The sequence below is a fragment of the Leuciscus leuciscus genome, assembly GCF_965113295.1.
Source record: "Leuciscus leuciscus genome assembly, chromosome: 3".
Lineage (NCBI taxonomy): Eukaryota > Metazoa > Chordata > Actinopteri > Cypriniformes > Leuciscidae > Leuciscus > Leuciscus leuciscus.
This window is the reverse complement of record NC_138727.1, coordinates 41,963,079-41,975,292: the sequence shown is the minus strand read 5'-3', so window position 1 is coordinate 41,975,292 and position 12,214 is coordinate 41,963,079. Positions and strand designations below refer to the sequence as shown.

The window sequence follows — 12,214 nt, the reverse complement described above, 5'->3', positions numbered from 1 at the left end:
AGCTGTGGAAAAGTGATAGATCAGAACATGTGTCTGCTTGCAGACTGTGCATGAGAGAAGATATAGCTATGCTGTTGCCATATTCCTTCCTCCACTGATAACAGCTGCAACGAAAACGCTCATCTTAAACTTTAAAAATACATTTCATTATAACACTGTTAATTTATTGGATCCAGTATAGATGGATAATATGGTTCTTCGATGTATGCATCCTGCAAGCTGTTCCGCAAAGTGGTGGGGACAAAATAGTCCTTAGTAAAAAGTGACATGTCCCATGGAGACCAAATGATGCCTATGTCCATCACCACATTAGGTCTGTTTGAAAAGACTTGTATATCCCAGTGTTATTTTAGTATTATTTATACATTGCAGTAATTATTAATATTTTGAATTGGCTTTTATTTCATATTTTAAGTTTTAATTTAAATGTTAGTAGGCCTACTGTTAGGCTATTGTAATGATGTGGTGGTAGTTGAAGGCACAAGACAAAGATGAGCGTATAACACAATGTTTACTGGTAAAACTCAGACAGGATAAACACAAACACAACTAACATTAACGAGAACCGACAAGGGACTGAACATAACAGGGAGTATAAATACACAGGGTGAAATCAGGAAACTAACTAGACACTAGACACAGGTGGAGGAAGATTAATCAGGGATTAACAAGAACAGGCACAGCCAAGACATCATTGTGACAGCTATATATGCTTTGCCATTTTGATTAGATTGTATTTTACTTTTTTTATTTTTTTTTATAATTTTTCGATTTTAAATTTTATTTTCATATTTCAGTTTGTGTAAATTGTATATTTTAAAATCTGATAAAACGTTTCTATTTTTTTAATAGCCATAGTTTTAATTAACAATTCAACACTGATATTCTCATTGTGAAATCCCCAGTGTGAATCTGTAATTTAGTGCATTTGTTTAGGCACGTTGTTCAGATTTTAAAATGTTAGGTATAAACCTCGTCTGGTTTCAATTTTTTCCACACCACTTCTGGTCATGCTGATATCATTGTCGCGATACCATTCCGCGCCTCACGGTGGCACATTACTTTTTCTTTCCACGACAATCTGTTTGGGAACCAAGAAGAAACTCTGACATCCGGATTAATAAACGACTGACAATTTAATCCTCAAAAACGATTCATATTGACAAGTATTGGAACGGTTTTGGATCACAGTTGTCATTAACCGATATTTGAGTGGATATGAATTCGCTTGTGGGATACGGGGTATCATCCGAGTCAGAGGATGAAGAGAAGGGAGAAGACTATCAGAAGGAGTAAGTAATTCATTATTCACTAGACAAATACATTATCCATACTTTTTAAATCAGTATAGGTGTTTTTCATGTAAAAGAATGCCAAGTGTGAGGAGTAGCATCTTTCCACAGTCGAAAACTAAAATAATAGTTCTCTCAAAAAAAAAAAATCTTCATAATTTAGCATACTTAACGTTACTCTCATGTAATTACAAACCCATAGGACGTTCATTCTCTCTCTCTCTCTCTCTCTCTCTCTCTCTCTCTCTCTCTCTCTCTCTTCTCTCTCTCTATATATATATATGTGTATATGTATATAAAATATATATATGTGTATATATAATATATATATATATATATATATATATATATATATATATATATATATATACATATATATTTAATATACATACATACATACATAGATATTTAATATACATATACACACACACACACACACACACACATATATATATATATTTAATATACATATATTGTGTACCATTGAAGAAAGTGAGGGGTTTCGAAAGACTAAGGATGAAAAAGTGACAGATTTTAGTTGTTTTTTGTGCAAACTACACCTTTAATAAACTGAGAAGTGAGAATTTTTGACAGAATGGTCACCATTCACATGAATAAAAAAATGGGTACACTATTCCTTTAATGAGCTGAGAAGGATCAAGTATCACATTTTAAATAAACATCTTTAATTATTCCTGCTTAGGTCCTTCAAAAAGACGGATTGTGCTGTGAAGGAGGCAAAAAGCCGTAATTTCCTGTTGGAGTCGGAATCGCCTTCCAGTGAGTCTGAATCTGGTCCAGAGAACGAGGATCGAGAGGAGCCCTCACCTACTGCCAATCGCTCCTTTTCTGAGTCCTTGCTGACCCCGTCCCTCCGTCCTCACACTCACAAGCTCCCGCCTCCACCTCTGGGAGGCTCCAGCTCGGGTGGAGCGCTTACAGGCAGCAGTGTGTTTGCCAACCCCTTCAAAGTAATGGCTGAGGAAAGACTGAATGTTCTGCAAAAACATGTACCTCTTACTTTACAAGCTCGCCCCACCCAGATCGGCGGTAAGCGTATTTGTGTGGCCTACAGGAAGGATGGTCGCTGCCGCTTTGGAAGCCGCTGCAAGTTCGCACATGACAGCGATCTGCAGAGTAACTGTGTGGTCACCTCTGCTAATGGACCAAAAGACGATGATAATGTTGCAGGTTCACATAATCGTGATCCGCTGGCTTCTTGTGTGGAAGAGACAGACCCAGACGGAGAGAAAGACAATGAACAGCGAAAGAAAAGAAGAGTGGGGGTGAACGATTCTCTCATTCCACCAAAACGTGCACTCAAGCAGTATGCCAGACTCTCACACCCCTAAAAGACATCATAATGCTCATTAATTGGGCAACAACTCACTCTTATGTGAAAAACAGTCACGATGCTGTGTGTTATATTTATTGAATTAATATGCTACTAATAACATCATCAGTCTGTAAAATGTGTAAGACTTTTTCCAGAGGTCATTAAGACAAATGGCGACGTGGTCAATGCAAAAAGAGACTAACAAATATAAGAAATAGATGTCATTTATTTAGGTCTGTAGTTTCCAAAAAAACTTTTTATCTTACATTAGTTGAATTCTAAGGTTTTGAAACAATAAATGTAAATACGCATACATGTTTGTTGCCTTATGATTTAAAAAAATATATACTGTAGTGTATGTGTTAATGTTCAAACTTCTTTCAAAGTTTCTCTTTTTCACTTGAGCTATTGTGGTTTATTTCTACTAGGGATGCACAATGTATTGGTGTAGTATCTCTTACTGGTGATAGAAAAATCCCCCCCCCCATAAAATCGGCATGAAGAAATTAGGTATACGCCTGTACGTTCACAAGTTTGGAGTCAGTAAGATTTTTTTTTTTTTTTTGTGTGTGTGGAAAGTAAGTAGTATGTTTTATTCAGTAAGGATGCTTTAATTTGGTCAACAGTGACAGTAAAGACATTTATAAATAATGTTACAAAACTTTATATTTCAAATAAATGCTGTTATTTTAAACTTATTCATATAAGAATCTTGAAAAAATCAACATTGATAATATCAAGAAATGTTTCTTGAGCAGCAAATCAGCATATCAGAATGATTTCTGAAGGATCATGTGACACTCAAGACTACAAGAAGTTGTTAAAATGAACTAATATTTCACAATATTACTGTTATCACTGTATCAAATAAATGCAGCCTTGGTGAGCATGAGACTTCTTCAAAAACAAAAAATCTTACGACCCCAAACTATTAAATGATAGTGTATATCAGCTAATATTGTATATTTAGTTTGTTTCCACCATTTATGTCACCTTCATCATCACTATATTCTCACTTAAAAGTTAATCTTTAAAAATGTTATTTTAATAACACTGTTACATATAATATTTAGCATATTTCTAAATGAATTTTTTATTGTGATGCCTAAATTCACTTGTTACATTTGAAAAAAATTATTTGTTTTTAGGATTTCATTTTTAACTTTGGACAAAAAATTGAATTTTAACATGGATGGACCATAAAATGACAATAATTACCAGCTCATCTGTAATATGGATGCATCCCTAGTTTCTACAGTACCAATTCAAGCCACAAGATGGCACAACTTTGCTTACACAATGGCTTGCTTTAAACACACAGACTACCATGAATTGAGTTCTGCGAAAGCCTCTACAGCCACAAAACATCACACATACACACAAAACAGATGTGGTTGTTGGAGGGAACTATAACTGTTTATATACAAAATGAACAATGACAACAACTCAAACACAGTCTCCCTGGTACAGACATTTCTACAAAGCTACCAAAAGTTAATGCGATTACATACAATATATTTATGACTCTATATATTTAACTTCAGGGCATGTAGGAGGGTGACAAATAACAGTCATCTCACTTTCCTCCATGTTACACCAACTTCCTTCACTACATCAGAACACGCTGCATCTGGCCGTCTGAACTGTCCGTCATGTTTTGCTCCTCCCCCTGCCCACCTGCCTCCCAAACCCCACCCCCATTTCCATTCTCATTAGTCCCATCTCCCTCCCAGACCACCTGTCTCGTCTCCGAAGGGGTATTGGAAGACTGGGGAGACGTAGATGAAGAGGAGGCAGGATTACTCCCAAATCCCAAACCGCTCCGGCAGTCAGAGGGCGCCTCGGGCAGGGTTTGGGAGAGGAGGGGAGTATTGGGAACCGGGTTGTGGCTTGGGAGCCTAGGGAGGGTCTGGTTTTGATGTGGCTGGGTGGTCTGAAGAGGCATCTGCTGTGCAACAGAAACCATTGGGAGCTGCTGCTGAGGAAGACCTCTGAAGGACATGTGGACAATCTGAGACTGGGGGCTGTAGGACTGCACGGGCAACTGCTGGACCAAAGCGGCCTGCTGGGAGACACTTGTAGCAGAGGACTGGAGGGGGAGCTGCTGAATTTGGTGGTGTTGCTGCTGCTGTGAGACGGGCGTAGAGATGAACTGTAGAGGCATCTGCAGAGCGTGTGCGGAGGTCTGCTGTGAAGGAGCGCTGTTCGCCTCCTCTGTCGATGACATGGCCAGGGTCACCGGTACCTGCATGGAGTGCAGCGGGTGATCCTGATCCACAACCATCACTGGACCCACGTGCGTCACCGGGGCCACCTGACTGGCTGGTGCCGCAGAGCTCCCCTGGGCCTCAGGGACCCCCTGCTCTGTCTGTATGGAGCCCGTGGAGGTCTCCAGCAGCGTGGTGACTCCGGCAGGAGTGGTGATGAGGGCTCCGGCGTTGGCGGCCAAGGCCTCGGCAATGAGCACCTCGGGGTGGCTCTTGGCTTTGTGAGCAACCACACTGTCCTTCTTTTCAAACTTCTTGCCACAGATGCTGCAGGAGAACTGGTACGTGGCGTCCGCATCGTGCTTCTTCATGTGCCAGTTGAGGGAGGCCTTCTGACGGCAAGTGAAACCACAGATTTCACACCTAGGAAGGAGATGAGTGGGTAAAAAGCGACATGGAAGAGAGCAAATGATTTGAATTCTTACATTTATTCTATTGACTATAATAAAGAACTTGATTAGGCACTGGTAGGTTTCCCCGTAAATTAAACATCTTGATGAAGCAACGTTGACTCAACTGATGGTATTACTTTGAGGAAATGTTTTGTTTGTCCTACCAATGTAAGACACAGAGTTCAAGAAATCTGTCTGAAAAAGTCGTTCTGTGTTCCTACACTGATAAACATTTGGTGTAGAAACAATTTTCACTCAGACTTTGCCAGTAAATTTCACAATTACAAAGAAGCAGCAAGTAACACATTGAAATAAATGTGACATTTTTAATTTGAAAAAATTACATAGTATTTTCTTCTGATCTTTGAAAAATATTTTTTTTTTTACAATATAGCAATATATAGTTTTACAAAAAATATCAAGAGACTGTATGTAATACCTTACCTAGGCCGGTTTCAGACCTGGGTCATTTAGGCATATATGAACATGGCAATCGCGCTCGCATCCACACCAAAACAATCGCTCCGAGATCCCCCGATTGTAAACGACGCAATCCGACCCAACGCCGAGCAGGAATCAAGGCTAAATTCGTATAAGTGTTTGCGTGTCACGACAGCTACAGATAAAGCCACAATAAGCCCACACAGCGAACTTGTCAATCCATCTTAATGGATGACACAGAGGAACGCAAACAATGTGAACTCTGACCAATGTGACTTGCATTAACACATTTTGGTACGCTTTGAAATGTTGCCTTGTGAAAGCGAACCGAACCAAGAAGAAAATATAACATTGCAACAAATTAAGCCTCTGTTTTGGAACAAAGCAATGTCTGAAAACACCTTAGTCTCCTCAATTGGAAAAGTAATAGTGTGCAGTAGTGTGTAAGCAGCAGAGATATGACTTACTGTAGTGGCTTTTCTCCAGTGTGTATCATTCGATGAACAGCCAGGTTGTGAGAGCTCTTGAAGGCGCGAGCACAGAACTCACAGATATAGTCTCTCTGATCTGCAACACAGGCTGTACTTTAAAAAAGCCACCTAACCAAAGACACATTATAAGCATTTCAAGCTTTAGATGTGTTTGTCTTACCTGTGTGGTGCTTGGCATGGCGTAGTAGTTGTTTCTGCAGCCGGAAGAGTCTTCCACAAGAAGGGTGAGGGCAGACGTATTTCTTCTTCATCAGGTGTTGGTATTTAATGTGATGCTGCAGGGAAGAAAGACAACAGAAAGGTTTCAAGTCTAATTTCTGTGTTATGTATCAGTCAGTGAGGGAAGCGCCAGTTTGCGTTTGTACCTGTAAATAGCGTGGGTGGGCCAGAACTGTACCACATCCTTCCATTTCACAACGCACATACTGGACCGGTGGCTTTTTCCTGTGCAGAAGAATAAATGATTTTCAGTTAATGTAGGAAAGTAATTATTATTAATATTTTACTGGAATCTTCTGACTACAAAGTAAATACAAAATAAATTGTGGCATGCTGACAATTACCACAGAAAATAATTTCAACCCATCTGTAAAAAGAACGGACAGTGTTTACTGTAATGCACTTGATTGTACAGGAAATTAATGGATATACAAAATATAGTTATTAAACTTTTTAGAAACTATAGCCATAATCAGGATTACCACACTCGACCAATACATTTATATTTTTCCATGATTTTTCTATTGGCTTGTGACTGAATAATGTTTTTCACACTCAAAAACAGTGTTTCTTTAGAACTGAAAATGACTAGAAAAATTTCTATTGACTAGACATTTCTATTACTTTTCCATGATCTGTTATAATTTTAGTAATTATAATTTCTATGACTTTTTGGAAATCAACACTTGAAATTGCCTGACTTCTTTTCTTTTTTATAAAAAAAAAGGATATTACTTATTTATGGAAATTTTATCCAGACTTTATTTACAATAGCTTTGCTCCAACAAGCAGACACTACAACAAATAAATAATAATAAATATTATATATATATATATATATATATATATATATATATATATATATATATATATATATATGGGAACACTTTTACATATATATGTATATATATATGGGAAGACATTCTATAAGTTACTTTGTAACTACAGGTATCAGTCATTAGAATATTAGAATATGACTGTCTGCTTAATATCTGCAAATACTTTTTTTATGCTCCCCTAACAGACCTTATACTGACTATAAATAACTTTGCAACTACGTCAACTTATTCTACTAACCATAAACCTAACATAACAGTCTACTAGTGAGAGTTAGTTGAGATGTAGTTGTAAAGTTACCTATAGTTAGCAGAATGTCTAAAGTGGACCAACAAAATAATTGTAACCATATATATTCTTGCAAATCTGTATTGTAATTAAAAAAGATGGTTACTGCTCTACTCCTGTTTCAGTGTGAGATGCTTTGTTACCTTCTCTTAGGAAGACGAGGACTTTTATCATCTTTCCTTCTCCGTCCTCTTCTAAGACAAAAAACCTGACAGTTAATATTTGTTTATCATTCACATATCAGTTGTTTATAGGAGTGTCATGAAGCGCTTTTCTTATGTCCACTTATATTTTCATCACAAATATATAAAACAACGTTACTGACTCACTTCCTAGGCGGCTCAGCACCTTCCTCAACTTCAGCACTGGTCTGCACATCTGTGCTCTCCCCTCCCTCAGTTTTGATCTCTGTCTCTTGCTCGGTTGCCGTCTCCTGCCCTGTAGCCTTGTCTATCTTCTCCCTCAGTCTGGTTGGGGGTCTGCGCCTTACCTTAGGAAAATCTCTACACACCAGGACAGAAATGGAGAGGGCATAAGAGATGAGACCTTCATCATACAGAAGCTGGAAAACAAACATGCACCTCTCATACTTCGGATCATAGCTCTGGTCATTCAGGTCATCTCTAAAAGGGACATCTTCCTCGCTACTGACAGCATCCTCTTCCTCACTGTTGAACAAACAAACATGAGCATCAAGCCATAATTCATTGCCCACAAATCAAATGTACGACTAAAATCAGATTTGGCTAATGCTGTAAATCAGTGTTTCTCAATCTTTTCGCACTTTTCATTTGTTGTCATTTTCCAGTTGTTTGTGATTACTGGATAATGATTTTTAAAGCCATTTTTATACATTTTATTTTCTTATAAATAATATATATATATATTAGATACTTTCAGCTCCCACAAAAAGCAATTTCAGCAAATTAAATGTTTTCAAACTGAGCATGACTAGAAAAACCGATACTGACTTTAGAAATTGTCTTTATCATGACCTTTTTAATAATTCAATGACTTTTATTTGACTTATTTTTCCATTATAGTGGAAACCCTGAGAAGTTAGCATAATTCACAACTTTATTTTATCATTGACTGATTACTGTAATCATGCTATAACACAACATTTATAAAATGAAACAATAAGTGTTTCCAAGAGGTTATGATGACATAATTCTGTCAAATCCAGAAGACTACAGTCAGTATATATACAGGTACAACATTACCTCGGTGAATGGGGTAGGTAGTTTTTGTCTTTTGGATCATCCACAAATGGACACTCTTCCTCTTCCACAACGTCTTCATCATCCATGCTCTCCTCCTCTTTTGTCTCCACACTAAAATATGGCAGTAACAAACAAAGGGCTTGTTACACCAACACCAAAACAATAGCAGCCATCAGTGTCCTCAAAGACCCCACAAAATGGCTTGACGAGCAGTTTTTCTTTTTTTAACAAATAGCCAGCTGTGAATCATGCTGCGCTACTGGCCTTTGCTAGTTGGAGGACGAGAATTTGGATATATTTGGTAATGCAAGATATTTCGGGTAAATTTTTTCATGCATTTCAAATGCATGTAAAAGCCACGAAACTTTGATTTCGTGGGGTCTTTCATGAGAAAGTGTCCATGTGTTCTCATAATAAATGTGCAATCAATCACCTTGTTCCTGTCTTTTCGACTGCTTTATTGGCTTCCACTGCAAGCAAAATTGGCAACCATTATAGTAATTCTATATATGTACGTTTTGTAGTCAATATTTAGTCAAGAATTTGTAGTGGACCCATGTTCAGTCTACTACATTTAAAAGCTCAGCAGCGTACCATAGTCAATGTCCATTTCTGGCTCAATTTTAAACACAGTCCTAGGCGAGCCCCGGCAGGTGCGGGCCCCTGAGCGCACCTGCACCCGTCTACCGCGGGCCGCTGGAAGAGAACACAGTCACATGAAGCAGAATCAGATCACATCCTAAGGCAAGCTGTTTTACCATTTCTTCCTTAAAACTAACTAGTATCTATATTTACATTATTTGTTCTTTTTTTAATTACTAGAATGTTGTATGATACTAGTGAGTAGTATCCACTCAATTTGTAACTAATACATATTCATTAAATACTAGCATGTATTCCTTTGCTATTAGTCAGTAACCCAATAATGACTAGCTCTCTGACTGCTTACACAATGCAATTTTTTGCCAATGAATTCTATGGCAATATGCAATTTAGATATTTAGTAATAAGTTCTCATTAGTTAATGTATAAACTATCATTACCTAACAATGAGCAATCATTTTTTTAAATATAATTTATTCATCTTTGTTGACAACTGTAGTTAATAAAAACACAACTGCTCATTGTCAGTTCATATTAGCTCAGGTCCATTAGATTATATAAACAGATACACGTTTGGTTTTAGTAATTTATAAGTAAATGTTGAAATTAACAAAGATTAATAAATGCTTGAGAAGTATTTTTCATTGTTAGGTCATGTTAACTAGTTACTAATGTTAACAATATGGAACCTTACTGTAGTTACCAGACATATCAGATAACTATTCAAATCCTACTAGTTGGGATTCCAATTGTTGCTGGCATCTATTCCAGAATTACAAGTACTATTGAATAGACACTAGTTTGTGTTCCAATTATAACAAGTAACATGTTTAATCTTACTAGTATGGTTTTTAATTTTAACTATACCGCAGCTATTCTGACTAGTCAATGGTTACAACAAGTAAAAGTTATTGTAACCAGTACTAGAACCTAAAAGTAAACTAGCAAAACCAGAACACAAACTAGTCGAAAGTGAATTCTTTATGCCTGATTCACAGATCTCTATAGAATTCAATGGCAACAAATTTGGTACAATAAAGATACATTTTTTAACAATAACAATTACATTTAATAAATATGTTTTACAAATCACATTTAACAAATCTAAAGAATATATAAAAGAGAGTAGTCACTTTTGGATTACAACAAGACTTATGGAATAATCATACAACGGCTGGCCATATACAGCCTCCTTTAGATGCTCATTAACAAAATAAATGTCATTTAAAGTACCTCGATTAACCAGCGCATCCTTGTTTTCTTCCAACCTGTCATAAGACGGAGAAACAGGCGGTTTTATTTATTATGTCTCATCTTTCACATTCTCCTTCCCAGTGTTAAAGATTGGGCGTGCGTGATTTATTTAGCCCAACTAACGTTACTCTCTCAGAAACACAGCTAACGTTACTTTCACTAGTGCAAATGTAAACACTGCAGTCTGCCAACATTACGCCTAAACGTGTGAAAGGAGCACAGAAATGCCATGCATTACTATTAGGATATTCACAAGCGAGGCCTTGTAATATTACCCTAAAACACATCGCGTATATTACAGACTGAAAAGTAGCACGTACTCATCCGGCAGGTCGCAGTCGCCGACGCTCTCTCTGCCCGCATCCGATGAACTTGCAGCGGCTACTGCGCTCTTCCTGCGCCGCGGGCATTTCGCTTTCCGCCGGCGATTCGCCGCTGCCTCGCGTGATACTTCATCCCGGTCCCCCCCGATATCACTCTGCCTCCACACGGGAATCGTTCGCGTTGACCTGTCCCGTAAAACCCGTCCGGAACCCGCCTGGCTCGTCGCAGCTCCGTTTGTTTCGGGTGGGCAAGTCCCTTCGGTCGCCGAGCACCCCTCCCCGCGTCCTTTGGACGCCCTGCACGGGCTGGATGCGGTACTCTGCCCCGCGGATTTCTCCATGGCCGTCTCACTCTCCACCTCCTCTTTGTTGTTCGGGAGTTGCGGCTCCATCACCACTAAAGTTGTTTTTTCTCACTTCTGCACTCCTCAATAATTCTCAACAAATTAAAACATAGCTTGAAATAAACAGGAGGCATAAAATATGAAAAATGTTGGATTGCTAACGGCCCTGATCCGATTGTCAAACATATTTCACTGGACGCTCTTACGTCTCTTTGCAAATTTTGTGCAGAAATGTAAGTCGAAAATGTAGTATATCATCTCTATAATAACAGTGCAAAATTAATTTTAAAGACCCAGACCCTATTTAAAGTTCTTAAAGCTATAGTAAGCCACGCTGTTAGCAGGGCCCACTACGGTTGCTCTTTGTTGCGTCTCCTTTAAGTGGAGCTGAAGCCGAAGTCAAGCTCAGCAGCGACACGCAGCGCTACGGCTGTACGTGTGCCAGTTTTCACTGACCTACAAAAGTTACTTTGTTAAATACAAATAACCAACGTCGTTCCAGATGTACTGTAAATTGAAGAATATGGCGTAGTATGAGCCTTTCAAAGCATAGAAAAGAGCATCGCAGTCAGCTTTTAGGCGTTGTTGTCCTTTTAATTAGTTGGGTCCGTTCAACATAAAGAAAAACGTATGTATGAAGTAAAAGTATGTCTCGTTATTTATATATTTTTCTGTTGAAAAGATAGAGCAGTTAAATAAAACCAGATTTTTCACAGAAACAAATCCATAAAAGTGTACTTCAATATTATATGTATTAAAACTAACACAATTTAGCTATTTTCTTACATGAATAAACTTTTACTATGCCTTTAATTATTTTGGACTTATAATTTTTCCTGCTTTTCAAATGCATTTTTATGTCCATATTTGATTGTTTTACTTTATTGTCTTGTCCCACTTGACC

At 38.0% G+C, this 12,214-nt stretch overlaps 2 protein-coding genes across 4 annotated transcripts; one reads left to right on the top strand and one right to left on the bottom strand.

The window, feature by feature from the left end:
* Positions 1-1,080: 1,080 nt before the first annotated feature.
* On the top strand, positions 1,081-2,941 carry LOC309495325 (uncharacterized protein). The gene is made up of 2 exons (XM_082165001.1): positions 1,081-1,292; positions 1,996-2,941. Exons 1-2 carry the CDS (start codon positions 1,219-1,221, stop codon positions 2,642-2,644), a joined length of 723 nt encoding a protein of 240 aa, XP_082021127.1. The 5' UTR covers positions 1,081-1,218; the 3' UTR covers positions 2,645-2,941.
* A 260-nt stretch (positions 2,942-3,201) lies between these two features.
* On the bottom strand, positions 3,202-11,711 carry zfp91 (ZFP91 zinc finger protein, atypical E3 ubiquitin ligase). Of its 3 annotated transcripts, none has more exons than XM_082164987.1 (12): positions 10,964-11,711; positions 10,623-10,657; positions 9,381-9,482; positions 9,220-9,256; positions 8,787-8,897; positions 8,154-8,231; positions 7,893-8,066; positions 7,707-7,757; positions 6,585-6,663; positions 6,380-6,494; positions 6,196-6,295; positions 3,202-5,258 (listed from the first exon to the last, which is right to left on the bottom strand). In XM_082164987.1, the coding sequence occupies exons 1-12, from the start codon at positions 11,356-11,358 to the stop codon at positions 4,238-4,240; spliced, it is 2,298 nt and encodes a 765-aa protein (XP_082021113.1). In that variant the 5' UTR covers positions 11,359-11,711; the 3' UTR covers positions 3,202-4,237. The 3 variants fall into 3 exon arrangements, with proteins under 3 accessions (XP_082021113.1, XP_082021114.1, XP_082021115.1); XM_082164988.1 differs by having other exon boundaries at positions 7,707-7,754; XM_082164989.1 differs by lacking the exons at positions 9,220-9,256; positions 9,381-9,482; positions 10,623-10,657.
* Between the last annotated feature and the right edge of the window lie 503 nt (positions 11,712-12,214).

Coding starts and splice junctions, on each gene's coding strand:
- LOC309495325 (XM_082165001.1), top strand. CDS start 1,219: ATGAATTCGCTTGTGGGATACGGGGTATCATCCGAGTCAGAGGATGAA. Junction 1,293..1,995: donor GGAGAAGACTATCAGAAGGA/GTAAGTAATTCA, acceptor ATTCCTGCTTAG/GTCCTTCAAAAAGACGGATT.
- zfp91 (XM_082164987.1), bottom strand. CDS start 11,358: ATGGAGCCGCAACTCCCGAACAACAAAGAGGAGGTGGAGAGTGAGACG. Junction 8,067..8,153: donor GACCAGAGCTATGATCCGAA/GTATGAGAGGTG, acceptor CCTGGTGTGTAG/AGATTTTCCTAAGGTAAGGC. Junction 5,259..6,195: donor ACTGGAGAAAAGCCACTACA/GTAAGTCATATC, acceptor TCTCCTTCCTAG/GTGTGAAATCTGTGGTTTCA.